Genomic DNA, 18874 nt, shown 5'->3' with positions numbered 1-18874 from the left:
GTGTGTGTGTGTGTGTGTGTGTGTGTGTGCGTGCGTGTGTGTGGACATTGAATTGCACTTGTGTATCTGAAATATTATCTTGAATGTATTTGATTCAGTGATGCACACGTGGTAATGAAAGGGTGTGCTTACCTGCTAATTTAGAACACCACAGAAATTATTATTATTATTATTATTATTATTATTATTATTATTATTATTATTATCATTATTATTATTATTATTATTATTATTATTATTATTACTATTATTACTATTATTATTATTATTATTATTATTATTATTATTATTATTATTATTGATAAATATTGTTCTAAGCTCATATTGATTCTGGCCAATGTATATCTCGTTAAATCTCTCTCTCTCTCTCTCTCTCTCTCTCTCTCTCTCTCTCTCTCTCTCTCTCTCTCTCTCTCCTCTCTCTCTCTCTCTCTCTCTCTCTCTCTCTCTCTCTCTCTCTCTCTCTCACACACACACACACAGATTGTAATGGTGTATTTTTCTTGTTTTCTTCAGGTGAGGACCAACACGACTCCTCCATAGCACTGAGGAGGGTGAGGCAGCACCAGTACCGCCTCCTTCACTAGCACACTGGGTAAGGTCCTCCCTCCTCTTGTTAGGTGGGGTTAAGTTACATTGGGTTTGGTTAGATTGGATTAGGTTAGGTTGGGATGGGTTAGGTTGGGTTAGGTTAGGTTGGGTTAGGTTGGGTTAGGTTGGGTTGGGTTAGGTTGGGTTGGGTTAGGTTGGGATTGGTTGGGTTAGGTTATGTTGGGTTAGGTTAGGTTGGGATGGGTTGGGTTAGGTTGGGTTAGGTTGGGTTGGGTTTGGTTGGGATTGGTTGGGTTTGGTTATTTCAGGTTTATGTCTGTCTGGCTACACTGTTTATGTCTGTTAGGCTACACTGTTTATGTCTGTCTGGCTACACTGTTTATGTCTGTTAGTCTACACTGTTTATGTCTGTCTGGCTACACTGTTTATGTCTGTTAGGCTACACTGTTTATGTCTGTCTGGCTACACTGTTTATGTCTGTTAGGCTACACTGTTTATGTCTGTTAGGCTACACTGTTTATGTTTGTAATGCCTTAGGTGACCAATAACAGCTTTAATTAGGGTAGTTTAAGGTGATGTGAAAATATACCTTTTTTATTTTATTATTTACATATTTATTATTATTATTATTATTATTGTTGTTGTTGTTGTTGTTGTTGTTGTTGTTGTTGTTGTTCGCCATAGAAGTAGCTCACGCCTCATATTCCAAAATAAAATAGACATTATTAATAGATACAATGAAAGCAAATGTTTATAGAGACACAGTAATGGACCTGTTCTCTGTACACACACACACAGAGGCAGGGGACGAGCCAGGGACCCACTTGGTAGCAGCCAGTCATGAGGCATTTCCCGAGTCTCTCTGCAAACCTGCCCAGACCTAGATACCCCTCCTGCCCCACCACCCTTCTTGCCCCACTACTCCTCTAACTCTCCGGGATGTAGCGAAGGCATTTGACAAACTCTGGCATGACGGTCTAAAATATAAGATCCTCCAACTCGGACTTCCCACCAACATTGAAAAGTTGCTTTACAACTTTATTGACGGCAGAAATGCTAGACTGAGGGTAGGACAACACACAGGAGAGACCTTCCCACTCATGAGCGGAGTCCCTCAGGGGAGCGTCCTCTCCCCCACCCTATATATTATCTACACAAGTGACACCCCGCCTCCCACTAGAACAGGAAACGAAGATATTATGTATGCAGATGACATCACTCAAATAACAACACATCAAGGAAAATCGCGAGTGTTACAGGTCGACAACACCAGGCGGGAATTAGAAAGGGTAAATAATTACGAAAAACAATGGAAAATCCAAACCAGTCTCCCGAAATTCACAGTGGTGGTGGGTGTGGTGGTGATGGGTGTGGTGGATGGTGTAGTGGTGGTGGTAGTGGTGGTGGTGGTGATGGGTCTGGTGGTGGTGGTGGTGGTGGTAGTGGATGTGGTGGTGGTGGCGATGGGTGTAGTGGTGGATTTGGTGGTGGTGGTAGTGGATGTGGTGGTGGTAGTGGATGTGGTGGTGGTGGTGGATGTGGTGGTGGTGGCGATGGGTGAAGTGGTGGATGTGGTGGTGGTGGTGGCGATGGGTGTAGTGGTGGATGTGGTGGTGGTGGTGGTGGCGATGGGTGTAGTGGGGTGGATGTGGTGGTGGTGGCGATGGGTGTAGTGGTGGATGTGGTGGTGGTGGTGGATGTGTGGTGGTGGCGTGGGTGTAGGTGGTGGATGTGGTGGTGGTGGCGATGGGTGTAGTGGTGGATGTGGTGGTGGTGGTGGTGGCGATGGGTGTAGTGGTGGATGTGGTGGTGGTGGCGATGGATGTAGTGGTGGATGTGGTGGTGGTGGTGGTGGCGATGGGTGTAGTGGTGGATGTGGTGGTGGTGGTGGTGGCGATGGGTGTAGTGGTGGATGTGGTGGTGGTGGTGGATGTGGTGGTGGTGGCGATGGGTGTAGTGGTGGTGGTGGTGGCGATGGGTGTGAGTGGTGGATGTGGTGGTGGATGTGGTGGTGGTGGCGATGGGTGTAGTGGTGGTGGTGGTGGCGGTGGGTGTAGTGGTGGGTGGTATTACACTGAGGTCTGTTGAGTGTGACCTTAATTAAGTTTGAGGTGAAGTTAGCCAGGTGTCGGGGTGGGGGGGAGGTGGTAAGAAGGTGAGGTATGTGTGGCACTGCTGGCTGGCACTGACAGTGACCTTGGCATTGGGTGTTGCATGGCATCACCCACGTACCCATCTGCTCAATCCCCTCCCCAACCTCTCTCTCTCTCTCTCTCTCTCTCTCTCTCTCTCTCTCTCTCTCTCTCTCTCTCTCTCTGACACACTGGCCTTGACCCTTGGCCCATTTAGGTCACCTCAACAACTCCGGCAAGTTATCATCCATCGCTTCATCCGTGTTTCTGTTATTTTTCCCTATACGATTCCTTTTCTCCTCCTCCACTCCTTCTCCCGCTCCCTTTCCCTCCTCCTTCTCTCTTCCTCCTCCTCATATCCTTACTCTTCTCCTCTCCTCCTTCTCCTCTTCCTCTTCCTTCTCACTCTCTCTCTCTCTCCTTCTCTTCACCCTCCTTGTCTACCTCCTCCTCCTTCTCCCTCCTTTTCTTTTCCCCTCCTCCTTCTCCTCCTCCTTCTCTTCTCCCTCCTCCTTCTCTCCTCCTCTTATCTCCTCCTCTTCCTCCTCCTTCTCTTCACCTCCTTGTCTCCTCCTCCTCCTTCTCTCCTCCTCCTTCTTATCTCCCTCCTCCTTCTCTTCACCCTTCACCCTCCTTGTCTCCCTCCTCATTGGCAGAATATCACCCCACCTCCATTTTCTTTAAGGTAGTCTGTAATTAAGTAGATTCCAGTTAGTTCATTTTGTGTTGTGCTGGCCCAGTTGTTCAGCCTTTGCTTTTTTGACACTATCCTCTCTCTTTCTTTATATATTACAATTGTTAATGAATATGTTGTATTTCTTTGTGTATGAACCTCTGTCCTGCGTGGCAGTGAGAAGTGATACCACCCTCAGTGTCAAGACCTGACTGAATTACTCACAATAGGCAAACTGTACTACAAGCTTTGTCAATAAATTTGTTAAACTAAACTTGTCTCCCTCCTCCTCCTTCTCTCCCTCCTCCTTCTTATCTCCCCCCTCCTCCTCTCCCTCATTCTCTTTCTCTCCTCCTCGCCCCCTCCTTCTCCTCTCCCTCCTCTTTCTCCTCTCCCTCCTCTTTCTCCTCTCCCTCCTCCTCTTCCTCTCCCTCCTCCTATTCCTCTCCCTCCTCTTCTCCCAGCTTCTCCTCTCCCTCCTCCTCCCCCTTCTCCCTCTCTCCCTATTCCTTTTCCTCTTCCTCCTCCTCATGTCCCTACTCCTTCTCCTCTCCCTCTTCCTCCTCTCCCATCTCACCTATCCTTCCATCTCTGTACACGACCTGGTCTCCCTGGCATCCCAAGAACGTGTTGTGGCATTGTGTGTGACTGTTGACTCGCTGTTGGATGCTGGAACACGTATAGACAAGGACACGGCCTCCCCTGGTCCTCTTGATCACGTACCTACAAGGGCACGGCTCTAGTCCCTCTTGATCACGTACTATTAAGGGCACGGTGGCCTCCCCAGTCCTCTGATCACGTACCTACAAGGGCACGGCCTCCCTAGGTCCTCTCTTGATCACGTACCATATGGGCACGGCCTCCCTAGTCCTCTTGATCACGTACTCTACAGGCGACACGGGCCTCCTTAGTCCTCTTGATCACGTACTACAAGGGCAAGCACGGCCTCTAGTCCTCTTGATCACGTACCTACAAGGGCACGGCCTCCCCTAGTCCTCTTGATCACGTACCTACAAGGGCACGGCCTCCCCTAGTCCTCTTGATCACGTACCTACAAGGGCACGGCTTCCCCTAGTCCTCTTGATCACGTACACACAAGGGCACGGCCTCCCTTTGTCCTCTTGATCACGTACACACAAGAACACGGTCTCTCGCAGTCCTCTTGATCACGTACACGGCCTTCCCTTGTCCTCTTGATCTCGCACACACAAGGACACGGTCTTCCCTTGTCCTTGTAGGTAGTAAGCAGCTACCAAACAGGGAGGTACTACCGCCTGGGAAGATATTGGAAGCATAATGTGTTGTCTAATGGTAGACCCTGCTGCCATATGGCATCACGAAAATTGTGACCAAGTCCCAGGTTGCTGATCTGACTTTCTGCCTCATTTACACACAATTGCAGGGTCTCAATTGTTTCTCTTACTCTGACAACACAACATACATATATTGTTTCTCACTTTTGATTTTTTTTCATTTTTGCATTTCTTTATGGTTCTTTATTTTTATTATCATTATTATTATCATTATTATTATTATTATTATTATTATTATTATTATTATTATTATTATTATTATTATTATTATAATTATTATTATTATTATTATTATTATTATTATTATTATTATTATTATTATTGTTGTCGTCGTCGTCGTCGTCGTCGTCGTCATCATCATTATCATTATCATTATTATTATTATTATTATTATTATTATTATTATTATTATTATTATTATTATTATTATTATTATTATTATTATTATTACAACATTTTCGCCCCCCAGGCCCTGATGTGGGTCAGTGACCTGTGCCCGGGTGGGCTAATCCCTGTACAAAAATAAAAAAATAAAAGGACATATGTTCTTCAATGTGTTCTTCGTCCATTGATAAACATCCACACTTGTTGTAGTTGATGATTTTGTTTGTTTGTTGTTGTTTTAACTGTTAGTTCTTTGTCAGTGTATTAGAGGTAAAAATGTGTGTATGTGTGTGTGTGTGTTAGGTTGAGTTAAATTAGGTTAACCTGGTTAGATTGGATTAGGTTAGGTTAGATCAGGGTTGGGTAATTTAATAATAAAAAATAAAATAAAAATCATTGCCATACTTCTTATTAATAACTTGGCCATCAATTATTAGCATTAAAGTCTTCATAGCACTAGAACACATTATATAATATCAAAACCCTATTATTTTTTTTAAATTCTGAAAATCTTTAAATTTTATCCATAGTATTTTTAAACTCACTGATTCTATTTATTTATTTTCTGGTGCCAGGAATAGATAGTCACCCCCAAAAACTATCTGTACTCGGGGTGATCGATGACTCTCAGAATGAACACTGTGCCTCTTGTTATCTCGGTAGGGTTGTCAAGAGCTTCGTACGTTGTGTCATTTTTTATCAACACAATTTTGTATAGATAATTTGTTGAGTGTAGGTATATTAAATAGGGTTCATACACTCCTTGAATTACCTTGAAAGTTCTTGAAAATACATGAAAAGTGGCCATTACTCCTTGAATTTTAATTTATATTCTTGAAAATAGAGACATACGCTTCTCAGACAAGTACGTTAATGCCTATCAGTTGCTGCTCATGTAAATTAGTACAGTATAGTGTACAGTACTTCACAAGTGTACTACTGTATCGCCTGTATTTAGTTCAGATAATCCCCTTGAAAAAAAAAATCGAGAAAATAGTTGAAAGCTTGTTTTTTTTCCTCCCAGCTCCTCTATGAAGTTACAAATGCTGTTTAAATAATCTTCCTATAGTGTTGATTTTTAGTTCCGTAAGTTTTTCTATAGATTTTTTCGCTCCGATGATAGAAATTTCAGATTTTTTAGCTCTCAGTCGATAGGATGAAACACCAACGCAAGTCACTATATTAATGACCAAATTCATCACAATAAAATATTTTGAGTAAATTTTTTTTTTTAGAATTTTCTCCACTTTTGTAAAAGTTCAAATAATTTCACCAGATATATTGAATTAGGTTTTTAGGTCAAGTAGTTTTTTTTAATTATTATTACTCTTACTACCAATTCACAAAAAATATCAAATACAGTACTGTACTTATAACTGATTTCATTGAATTTACTGTTTATACACGACAAACACAACCGCCTTACAAACATCAACTCTCAGCTGAGCATTGACCAATTCAGTGGTAGGGGGTTACTCTCAGCTGAGCATTGACCCATTCAGTGGTAGGGGGTTACTCTCAGCTGAGCATTGACCCATTCAGTGGTAGGGGGTTACTCTCAGCTGAGCATTGACCAATCTAGTGGTTACTCTCAGCTGAGCATTGACCCATTCAGTGGTAGGGGGTTACTCAGCTGAGCATTGACCAATCTGGTGGTTAGCGTTACTCTCAGCTGAGCATTGACCATTCAGTGGTAGGGGGTTACTCAGCTGACATTGACCCATTCAGTGGCAGGGTTACTTCCTTAGCTGAGCATTGACCCATTCCAGTGGCAGGGGTTACTTCTCAGCTGAGCATTGACCCACTCAGTGGCAGGGGGTTACTCTCAGCTGAGCATTGACCCATTCAGTGGTAGGGGGTTACTCAGCTGAGCACACCCATTCAGTGTAAGGCCATCAGCTGAGCATTGACCCATTCTAGTGGTAGAGGGTTACTCTCAGCTGAGCATTGACCAATTCAGTGGTAGGGGGTTACTCTCAGCTGAGCATTGACCAATTCAGTGGTAGGGGGTTACTCTCAGCTGAGCATTGACCCATTCAGTGGTAGGGGGTTACTCTCAGCTGAGCATTGACCAATTCAGTGGTTGGGGGTTACTCTCAGCTGAGCATTGACCCATTCAGTGGTAGAGGGTTACTCTCAGCTGGATATTAACCCACTGAGTGGTAGGGGGTTACTCTCAGCTGGATATTAACCCACTGAGTGGTAGGGGGTTACTCTCAGCTGGATATTAACCCACTAAGTGGTAGGGGGTTACTCTCAGCTGGATATTAACCCACTGAGTGGTAGGGGGTTACTCTAAGCTGGATATTAACTCATGGTAGTTACTCAGCTGGATACAACTCCACTGAGTGGTAGGGGGTTACTCTCAGCTGGATATTAACCCACTGAGTGGTAGGGGGTTACTCTCAGCTGGATATTAACCCACTAAGTGGTAGGGGGTTACTCTCAGCTGGATATTAACCCACTGAGTGGTAGGGGGTTACTCTAAGCTGGATAAAGTCGTGTGACGTTAACCAGAATAATATACGTAAATGCTATATTTCTCCTTCAGGGTAATAAATCACTTACGTCATTTGTTGTCTAATGTTATTTAGTTAGATTTAGTAAATATTCATTACATAACCATAATGAAGAAAAAATAATTCCCATATTATTTTAATAATTTTTTCATTCACATGTAGTATTATAAACGCCATGGTTTTGGACGTTCAGGTGACGGGCGAGTCGAAGGGAATGATTGAAACCCGTCTTTTGACGCGTTCAATATTTATTGATGAGGTCAAAACCTGCAGAGAACAAGGCGTTCATTAGTATTACATGGTGATCTATCTGATACATAATTAGTTAGTCTCACACATTTTATCTTAATTTTTATTGATTATTGAGTATAGTGACATGATACAAAGTTCATAACTCTATTACTCTTAACTTTGCTTCATTCTGCATTGTCTTATTGCTCCAGGTTAGGCAGAAACGAGTCGATGTAATTAGTCAACAATATTTCAGTACCGATGGGTATGTTCTTTACTTATGCTGTACTTACAAGTGCGGGTCAATGCAGATCAGTATGGTGTTCCAAGAGACAACAGTACTGCATAAATTGTCTCAGCACAAATTCTTGGACAGTATTGTGTGGTGTTTATCATTGCGAGCAGAAGGCTGCTCCTTACAGCATCACTCGAGAGAGTGATCACCTGGAGTCCAGGCGGCCACGCCACTCTTTAAACCATTCATTTAGCAGAATGAGGACCTCCTCTCCGTAAACACCGCCCACCCCCCAATCTTTGTTCGGGTAGGGCAGCAAACGCCAGCACTCACATGCCAGTACTGACGCCAGAGGTGATAACACTCCCGGGGTGCCAGCACTGACGCCGGCGATTCCCCCCCGCCGCATCTCATGAGATTGCAGTCGCGGGGGAGACACAGGAGGCGATCTCTTGTCCGTCCGTAAACACCCGTCCCCCCAGCCAAACAGGTTGAGGAGATCCACGTTTGCTCAAAAGTAAGGCAAAGGACGCTGTTAATCTGGACACCTGCTTAATAAGCCAGCGGCGATAACAGTATAATTGAACCCAAAAAAGGTTTAACTTTCAGCCCCAAGTTTTTTCTTTGATATATATATTTATTTTTTCTTGATATTTTCAGTTTTAAATTTGCTGAAAATCTCGAGGAATGTTTTTTAAATGAAAAAAATAAATTTTTTAACTAGTTTTCATAATGGTTTCAGAAGTAATTAAGTTTAACTTTGGGGATTAAAATTTACGTATTTTGTTGTAGGTGATGTGATAAATAATTTGTTGTAGTTGTAAAGCAATCAACTTGCTTTATTAGGCTGACTTGGTTATGCTATACTGTGTTAGTTTAAATTTTCTCCTGTGGTAAGCTTGTTTAGTTTTGGCTTGGTTATACAGTATTAAGTTTAAATAAGTTTGGTTATGTTAGGTTAGGGCAGGTTAGACTTGTTTACGTGCAGTTAAGCGAGGTAGATTTGGTTTGAGTTAAGTACCTACTAAATGTCGTCTTGTATTCCAGTACTATATGGATATCTGCCATTCATAAGTACAGTAATGGCTGCGAACAGCCGGCCACTTCTTACAGCTCACTATTGGTCCTGAATATATTACTAAGATTACAGAGCCATTTACTTGTGTTGAGATTTTTATGTTAATTTTACCTTACCTTATCCACATAAATACTGTTGTGAACAAGGGTGATAATGACAGTTAGTCAAGTAACGAAGAAAACGAGAATATATAGTTGTGCCTCATATGTATTGTTCCTTACTGCTATCTCTCTTGTTTCTCTCTCAACATGCACACAGCCAGATACATTCAGTAGCCACGGTATGTGAGAACAAAAATAGATTTCGATTTCTGAATTATTTGCTGTCATACCCACACACCTTAACTTTGGTGTGTGAAATTTAAACTTAAGTTCAGAATTATTGTTATCTGTGTACTGCTCCTAGACTACAGTAGAGCAACTGAGGTTAATGAAGGAGCTATATTGTACAGTATCAGAGTTTCAGTGTTGTTTCTGACGTTGGGGCCCCGGGGTGTTAGTAAGGTGATAGTTTTGCTGTTGTTCACGTCATGTGTGTTTGGGTGGGCTTCCACCATGATAATTCTGTGAATTACACTGTATTGTATATAAATTAAGTGTGAACGAGTTATTAATTTGATGCTGTTCTTTTGCAGGAGGTGATGGGTCGGTGGTGGGGGTGAGGGGGCGGTATAGGGTGTGGGGCAGGATGAGCCTTCCCCGGGACGTGCCCTGAGCCCCAACTGTCGCCCACGCCCGCCCCGCACCTGCCGCCGTCATGGCTGCTGACAGCGGCGTGCCGGGGCGGCGCTTCTTGTGCCGCGAGTGGGCGTGGGCCAAACTGTGGGCGTGCCTGGAACAGCGGCCTGCAGCCAAGACCTGCGGCGCTCTGCTAGTGGGTGGCCCCGGCACAGGCAAGACCGCCCTCTGTACTGAGCTGGTGATGCCCTCCGCCTCACATGGCCGCCATGCTACCGCCCTGCAGGCCCGCCTGATGGCACATCACTTCTGTCACGCTCACAATGCTGCCTCCCTCAGCGTAGGCTGTTTCATCCACTCCCTAGTGACGCAGCTGGAGCAGTCGCCCCTCATTGCCGGGTATGGCACCAAGGCAGGTGAGGCCGAGGTACGCGCTGCCCTTGAACCATGTGCTCTCCACGCCAACCCGGACGAAGCTTTCCGCCGAGCTGTACTCTTTCCCCTGCTGGAACTTGACCCTCCAGATCGCACCCTCCTCTTGGTGGTGGACAGTATAGATGAGACTGACCTGCAACCATCATTAACAGCCACCCCACGTGATGGTAATAATGCTGAAGTGGGTAACAACGGGCCCTCGCGGACCATCGCTGAGTTACTGGCCACACACCACCACCTGCTGCCTCAGTGGCTACTGCTGCTGGTAACAGCTCGCCGGGGCTCCCGCACTATCATCAGACAGTTTGCTGGGTTTAGAAAGGTTGCTCTGGATGACCTCCGTCGTGGTCATGTGGTGCGTGACGTGCAGCAGTATATCCTGTGTCGCCTTGACCGGGAGCCCGCCCTCAGGCATCATCTCTCCCGGGAGACTGCCGAGATGCTCAACCAACTCCACATCAAGAGCAATGGTTGTTTTCTGTACCTGGAACGTGTATTGGACGGTGTGGCCGAGGCTTGGGTCACGCTCCGTGAGATCAGACACATCCCCGGCACTTTAAATGGTCTTTACTTGTGGCTGTGTCAGAGGCTGTATCCTCGGAGACACTTCCAGCGTGTAGTGCCCTTGTTGTCCGTCATCCTTGCCGCCCGCGCACCCCTCACCAAGGAGGAGCTGCGGCTGGCTGTGGAAACACGTATTCCTTCACTGACAGATGAAGACTGGGGCAAGCGGTGGTCTCTCCTCACCCGTGTTCTTGCGGTGGAACACGATCAGCGGGTTCTCCTCTTTCACCACAGCTTCGCTGAGTGGCTGCTGGACGTCAAACATTGCACTCAAAAGTACTTGGTTGATGTGGGTGATGGCCATGCCATGCTGGCCATGCGTCTCTCCATTGATGCTCCCACCTTGACAGTGACACAAGTGCACCAGTTGGCGCTCCACCTGTCACGTATCCACCTAGAAGCTCCACTCGAGCAGTTCCATCTTCCGCTCTGGATGGTCTCGTGTGGTGTCCCTCTTGACATCTGCCAAGATCTGCCACCACCCAGGGACCCTCGCGCCCTCAAAATTCTTCAGGAAGCTGGTGCCACCCTGCCTGACGATCAGCCACAGGATGACGATGACGAAGATGAGGACGAAGATGATGACGAGGAAGATGAAGAAGATGAAGTAGAGGAAGGTGGAGAGGAGGAAGGACCCGCTACTGATATTAGATATGAGGAACTGGAGCAGGAAGAAGAAGTCGAGGATGGAGAACATGAAGATGGTGAAATGCAGGACAAATCGGCCCCGGATGAGGAAGCTGAGGGGCAAGTGCATCAAGATGAGAGTGATAAAATATCTGGTGATGTTGATAATATTCATATTAAAGAAAAATCTGTTGAGGAAGACAAAGAAAAAGACGATGAGGAGGAGAAAGTGAAACTGGAATTGAAACCGATACATGAAAAGAGTGAAAATGATGAAAATGAAAAAGATGAAAATAAAAAAGATGAAAATGAAAAAGATGAGGAATATGTGACTATGGTGCCTCTCCCCGGGGAGTTTGTCAATGGTAGTACAGGGGGGAGGCGCAGTAATGAAGGGGGTGTCAGTACAGGTGGCCGACAGAGTACAGGAGGTCGTCAGAGCACTAGTGGCCGACAAAGTACTGGTGGTCGTCAGAGTACTGGTGGTCGTCAGAGTACTGGTGGTCGTCAGAGCACAGGGGGACGGCAGAGCACAGGTGGACGCCATAGCAGTACTGGGGGGCGCCACAGCAGCGAGCACAGCAGTAGTAGTAGCCGACGACGGGAGCGGCGCAGAAGGCGGCACCGTGAGGATCCCTTATATCCCTATCTCCGAGGAGGTCCAGTTGACCAGGTAGATAGTGCCGGTCGCTCTCTGCTGCACAGTGCTTCCCATCAGGGCGATGCATCACTAGTGCGCCTGCTGCTGGAACGAGGTGCATTCCATGGTCTCCAAGATAGAGCTGGACAGACTCCCCTAAACCTGGCAGCACGCCATGGTCATGCTGAGGTGGTAGCTGTCTTATTAGCTGCAGGTGCTGACCCTGACCATGCTGATGCTGATGGATGGACGGCCCTTAGATCAGCAGCATGGGGTGGCCATAGTGGAGTGGTGAATGCCCTCCTAGCAGGTGGCACTCAGGTGGACCTCGCTGATGGAGATGGTCGCACTGCATTAAGAGCTGCCGCTTGGGGTGGTCACGAGGATGTGGTGTCATCACTCTTGCATCACGGAGCTGCAGTTAATAGAGCAGACAGTGAGGGCCGCACGCCACTCATTGCTGCTGCTTATATGGGACACTCTGAGATAGTGGAATCTCTACTGGAAGCTGGTGCAGACGTGAATCATGAGGATGTTGATGGGAGGACAGCACTGAGTGTAGCAGCACTGTGTGTACCGGCCAGTGAAGGCCACACCAGCGTGGTTACCACACTCCTAGAGTTAGGTGCCAAGGTCAACCACCAAGACCATGACGGCTTAACACCCCTCCTTGTTGCAGCATTCGAAGGTCACACGTAAGTGCTCATTATTCTCAGCTATTCTATAACATTTCTGATTGTTACAAAATTGTAAGGTTCATCTACGTTATGTCAGTGTTTTATGACGAGATTGTAGTCATTCTGTCATGAAATGTTTCTGTAAGATATCTCACTTTTCTATGCCCAATTAAATTGTGTTAAGGATGAAGTAATGTACAGTACTAAGATTATGGTTTTGTGGAAGAATTCAATGAATTCAAAGTGGAAGAGTATTCAAGCTTAACTATGGTCGAGTATTAACTTACAAAAGGTTTAAATATCATCCTTAAGGTACAGTATTTGTATACAATATGAGTATCAAGACCTTCATATTTAAATTTTCTTAAAAAAAGAGGAATAAAAGTGTTTGGCAGTTAATGACTATCAGTTACATGTGTACAGTTGAATGTGGCAGTTAACGACTGTCAGTTACATATACAGTATACAGTTGAAAGTGGAGTATGGGTGACGTGCCCAATGGTCACATATGATCATATTCAATGACACCAATGAAATGTGAAAGTGGGTCCCATAGGCCTGGTAGGCCATTGGGTACAGTATGGATACAGCACACTGTAAGCCTTCAGTACACAAGGAGGCAGATAATTGACACTGCACTCATCTGCCTTTTCTTCTCCAACTGTATACTCAGGTGCCCTTAGACGGCTGGGTGGACTGGGCATGTCTAGAAATTGAACCAGTAACTCACAAGACATCTGGCGAGCTCTGCAAACTTTAAATAAGAATGGTTATTGGTTTCATCTTCGCATTGTGCGGATGTTAGCATTTTTCTCGAGGGTTGATTTTTTAGAAGTACAGTACAGGGAAATTAAAAAAGTACAGTACAGTACAGTACAGTACAGTACAGTACTCAGATTTAGTGTTTTTATTGAATGAAGTACAATTTTTATTTTTACAAAAGAGAAACCTAGTTTTATTCATCAGAACTACGTACAAGAAAAAGTATAAGAAACACTATTTTTCCATCAAGTTTAATAGACCTAAAGTAAAAACACTTGATATTTTATTATTATACATGTACAGTATTTTTTATTACAGTAATGTACTGTATTTTGTTTATTGAAACACTTTTCCTTAACCTGCCAAAATATTCTATTTTACTCTATATACTTTGTGCTGTAGCCACCACTTGGGTGAAAATTAAACCAAATACTAATTCTGTAATTACTAATATTTTCACCCTAAAATATTTTATTTTTGTTTTCATGAGTCCTGCTTACAACCCACTGACAGGCCTCCCCAACCCATCCTTAGGTTCCACTGATATCAAAATTTTTAAGGGTTTACACAGACAGGCGGAGTTACCTGCCCGTACATACCAACCACATTTATAGTATAATAGATCCCCATGTTGTATCTTATGTAAAAGATAGTAACTACTGTACCTGTTACTGTGTAGGTACTGTGTGCTGTGAGGCTACTGCTTACAGTATAGGTTGACCTGTTCAAGGCTCATCTGCATTTTTCTTTTTGTGATGAATAAAGTTTCATAATCAGAGACCTCTTGACACAGCATTTATACTGTATAACCTTTTTCTATTAACAGACTATGGTAAAAGGTGGAACTGTACTTATTGTTTGTTCTCAATGTTTAAAACCAGACCATCCTTTTTTGTATGTACAGTAGTGTAGTGTGCTGGTAAACAATATGAAGCACTAATACATGGCATTCAATAAATTAGTGTACAGGTACAAGTGTTATATCATAGACATGTGATGCTTGTGAGCACATGATGCAAAATTAAGTTTCTAATATGTGAGATATTATTGCCTTAAAATTTGTCAATTGTCACACAGCGAGGTATGTGAATTGCTACTAGAGTATGAAGGGGATGTTGACCATGTGGATCGCTCTGGCCGAACTCCTCTGTTGGCTGCAGCATCCATGGGGCACGCTGCTGTAGTGGAGCGCCTGCTCTTCTGGGGCTGCTATGTAGACCATATAGATGCTGAGGGACGAACTGTCCTCAGTGTTGCTGCTGCCCAGGGATCACAGGTGAGTCGTTTGGTGTACTGCACTTCTTTCTGGTATCTAGCAGCCATAAATGTAAAGTTATTCAACATTACAATGCTGTATAAGATGTAATACTACAAGCAGCTGGTTTTAGTTTCTCTTCATGGTGTAAGCCTTTAAGGAAATTACAGTAATCCATCCACAAATCAGTACAGTACAGTACAGTACAGTACAGTACAGTACAGTACAGTACAGTACAGTACAGTACAGTACAGTACAGTCTTCTTGAATTTGGAATTCCTCATATTTCAGATCATTCTGGTGGTTCGAAAACTAGCATTAATATCTAATTAATTCATAATACCACACTACAGTATACTTGTATGACACCCTCCACTATAATTGTATGACACCCTCCACTATACTTGTATGACGCCCTCCACTAAACTTGTATGACACCCTCCGCTATACTTGTATGACACCCTCCACTATACTTGTATGACACCCTCCACTATACTTGTACGACACCCTCCACTATACTTGTGTGTATGACACCCTCCACTAAACTTGTAGACACCCTCACTACTACTTGTATGACACCCTCCACTAACATGCACACCTCCACTATACTTGTGACACCCTCCACTATACTTGTATGACACCCTCCACTAAACTGTATGACACCCTCCCCTATACTTATGACACACTAGCTTGTATGACACCCTCCACTTAACCCTCCACTATGACACCCTCCACACTATACCTTATGCACGACACCCCCTCCACTATGCTTGTACACCCCACTATACTTATGACACCTCCACTATCCACCTCCACTAAGCTTTGTGATACACCCTCCACTATACTTGGCCTACACTAATGTACTTGCGACACCTCCCTACTTGTATGCTTTTCCCTCCACTATGCTTATGACACCCTCCACTAAACTGACACCCTCCACTATACTTGTATTACTACGACACCCTCCCTATCTTGTATGACACCTCTACTATACTTGTATGATACCCTCCACTGTATGTACGACCCTCCCTATACTTGTATGGCCCTCCATTATGCAAACTTGTATGTGCACCTCACTATACTTGTATGCTTGTGCACCCTCCACTATGCGACACCCTCCACTATGCTTGCCGCACCTCCACCTTGTATGACACCCTCTACTATACTTGTGTGGCCTCACTATACTTGTGTGACACCCTCACAATACTTGCCCTCCACTGCTTGACCCTCCACTTACTTGTTGACACCTCTACTATACTTGTACATGACACCCTCCACTATACTTGTATGACACCCTCCACATCCACTTGTGTGCTTGTGTGACACCCTCTCTACTATGCTTGTATGACACCCTCCACTATACTTGTATGACACCCTCCCACTATGCATTCCTCCACTACTTGTATGACACCCCTCACTATACTTGTTGACACCCTCTACTAACTGACACCCTCTACTATACTTGTATGATACCTCACTGTGCTTATGCGACCCTCCCTTGTCAGCTTGTATGATACCCTCACTGTGCCTTGAAGCTATACTTGTCTGTATACTTGTATGGCACCCTCTATTAACTTGTATGACATCCTTCACTAAACTTCCTTGCAAGAAATTATTTCCTTGATAATATTTTCAGTTAAGTAAATTTAATGGCCTTAATGTATTTTTGTGTAATGTACTGTACAGTACTGTACTTAATATAATTTAAAAGTTTATACGAGTAGGCAGTAAATTTGCAAGTAACAGAATAGATAATTTTAGTTTTAGAAGTAGTTTGCAGATTTACATAATATTTTATCCTAGTGATAAATAAACGTAAAAAAAACTACGGCATTGCATTTCTTCAATCCCTCTGTCTTTCTGACTGTCTATCTGTTTGTCTATCTATTCTCAGATTTAGTTACCAGGTACAGTATTGGACACAAACCGATGAAGAATATTTTTATCAAACTTGGTTGTGTAATGCACATTAAATGGTGTTTAAATTAAATAATTAATAATTGCCGAATGGCTGTGGCACATTGTCACACAGTACAGTATGACACTGGTGGGGTACTATTTTTTGTAATTTTCACCATTTATCAGCTTACCAGTACTAGCCATTTGAGCGGTTGGTGTATCCAGTGTTAGTGCAGGAGGACCTCATAGTAAGGGAAGCCTGTGATGTATGGTAGGTCACACTGGATAACCCTTGACATATTGGTGCTGATACATGCATTATTGCTTGTACAGTAATGTACTGTTCTTGAATCCTTGTTGTTATCATCGTGAGAAGTAAATTTTAATATTAATTACAGTATATATATCATCTGTTCTCTTACAAGAGATATGAAAGCCCAACAACATTTCAGAATCTTTACATTATTATATTTTAAGTTTTATGATGGTTTTATTTCAGGAGACAGTGCGGCTACTTCTAGACAGAGGTTTAGATGAAACTCATCGGGATAATGCAGGTTGGACGCCGTTGCATTATGCAGCATTTGAAGGTCATTGTGGGGTGTGTGAAGCCCTCCTGGAAGCTGGTGCACGTGTTAATGAAGTAGATAATGATGGTAAACATGCATTAGTGTTGGCCGCACAAGAGGGCCACACTGCTGTGGTTGCAGCTCTTTTAGATGCTGGGGCAGATATTCACCACACTAGTCATGATGGACGATCTGCTCTACGTGTAGCAGCACTTGAGGGGCATAAGGATGTTGTGCATCTTCTTCTCTGTCGAAGTGCTGACCTTCACTACAAAGATGCTGATGGTCGCTCAACGCTTTACCTCCTTGCCCTTGAAAATCGTCTTGATATGGCAAAATTTTTAATGGAGAATAATGCAGATGTTGAGAGTACAGACCTAGAAGGCCGTACGCCTCTCCATGTAACAGCATGGCAGGGTCACACCCGTATGGTGGCTCTATTACTAGATGGGGGTGCTCATGTTGATGCTGTGGATAGAGAACGCCGGACACCGTTACAGAGTGCCGCTTGGCAAGGCCATGCAGAGGTAGTGAGATTGTTGCTAGAACGTGGTGCCACAGTAGATCACACTTGCTCACAAGGTGCTACAGCTTTGAGCATTGCAGCACAAGAGGGACACGAAGAGAGTGTTGCAGCTCTTCTTCAATATGGTGCAAACCCAGCACATTCTGATCGTTGTGGTCGAACTGCAATTAAAGTGGCCTTGAAAGGTGGTCATATTCATCTTGCTCGCATGCTAGAGGAGAGCATGGCGGTGCATGGTGGTGCTTCACGGGGAATGGCAGCCTCTTCATCAGTAGGCTCAGGATCAACTGCAGAAACAAAACCTTGCTCAGCATTATTGTGTCCAGGCCTAGCAGCTTCACCAGCTGAATCTCCAGAATCTACCTTTGAGAAACGCCGCTCAGTTGCCTCTCTTGGACAACACTCTTCTTCCAAGTCTTCAGGCAATCTCACTACCTCGACTCGCTCTTCGGGTGGCCCCAGAGCTCCCACACCCCGTGAGGCTCATGCTCATCTTCTTCTCCAGCACCAGCAACAACCACCACCACCACCTGCACCTTCTGCACCACCAGCATCTGCCATGTCTCCAGTCCTCAGTTTTACACAGCAGCTTCAACAGTGTGGTCGTGGACGTGGTCGGCGCCATCCCCCGCCACCCCAACCAGCGCTCACTCCTTTAGATGAACCAGCTTCACCAATTTATGCCTCTCCACCACTATCACCACTGAGTGATGGTCCTGGTGGAGGACGACATTTACCAGCTGGAGCCATTTTAGAAGATGACTACACTGTTCCAATTCAGCACCCAGCAGGACGAGCACCAAGACCATCTGCCCCCCCTGTCAATATTACACCAGAGGTAACTGCTGTAGTAACTAAATAATTAAATCTCTTGAATGTTGAACTTTGTGCATTCAGCATCGCAACAGAATTGAATAATTCAGTAATGTGAATTGATAATGCTGACAAATGGTTAACATTAATATTATTATTATTTATTTTTATTTTTTTTTATTTTTTTTATACAGGGATTAGCCCACCCGGGCACAGGTCACTGACCCACATCGGGGCCTGGGGGGCGAAAATGTGATGATGATAATAATAATAATAATAATAATAATATTACTGTACTATTAATAATAATAAT

General features: G+C 44.3%; 1 protein-coding gene across 3 annotated transcripts in view; it reads left to right on the top strand.

Annotated features, from left to right (window-relative positions):
• The first annotated feature begins 508 nt into the window (after nucleotides 1–508).
• The window catches only part of LOC121861056 (ankyrin repeat domain-containing protein 50-like), a 31666-nt gene continuing 13300 nt past the window's right edge, over nucleotides 509–18874 (top strand). For 2 of the 3 annotated variants that reach the window (XM_042358588.1, XM_042358579.1), the window contains exons 1-4: nucleotides 509–595; nucleotides 9752–12755; nucleotides 14577–14775; nucleotides 17153–18586. In XM_042358588.1, the coding sequence (XP_042214522.1) occupies nucleotides 9874–12755; nucleotides 14577–14775; nucleotides 17153–18586 (4515 nt within the window). In that variant the 5' untranslated portion in view covers nucleotides 509–595; nucleotides 9752–9873. The remainder of the gene's footprint in view (nucleotides 596–9751; nucleotides 12756–14576; nucleotides 14776–17152; nucleotides 18587–18874) is intronic. The other variant, XM_042358598.1, reaches the window with a different exon arrangement.

The sequence above is a fragment of the Homarus americanus genome, unplaced genomic scaffold (genome assembly GCF_018991925.1).
Source record: "Homarus americanus isolate GMGI-L3 unplaced genomic scaffold, GMGI_Hamer_2.0 scaffold40248, whole genome shotgun sequence".
Classification (NCBI taxonomy): Eukaryota; Metazoa; Arthropoda; class Malacostraca; order Decapoda; family Nephropidae; genus Homarus; species Homarus americanus.
The sequence above is the reverse complement of the archived record's forward strand: the minus strand, read 5'-3'. Positions and strand labels throughout refer to the sequence as shown.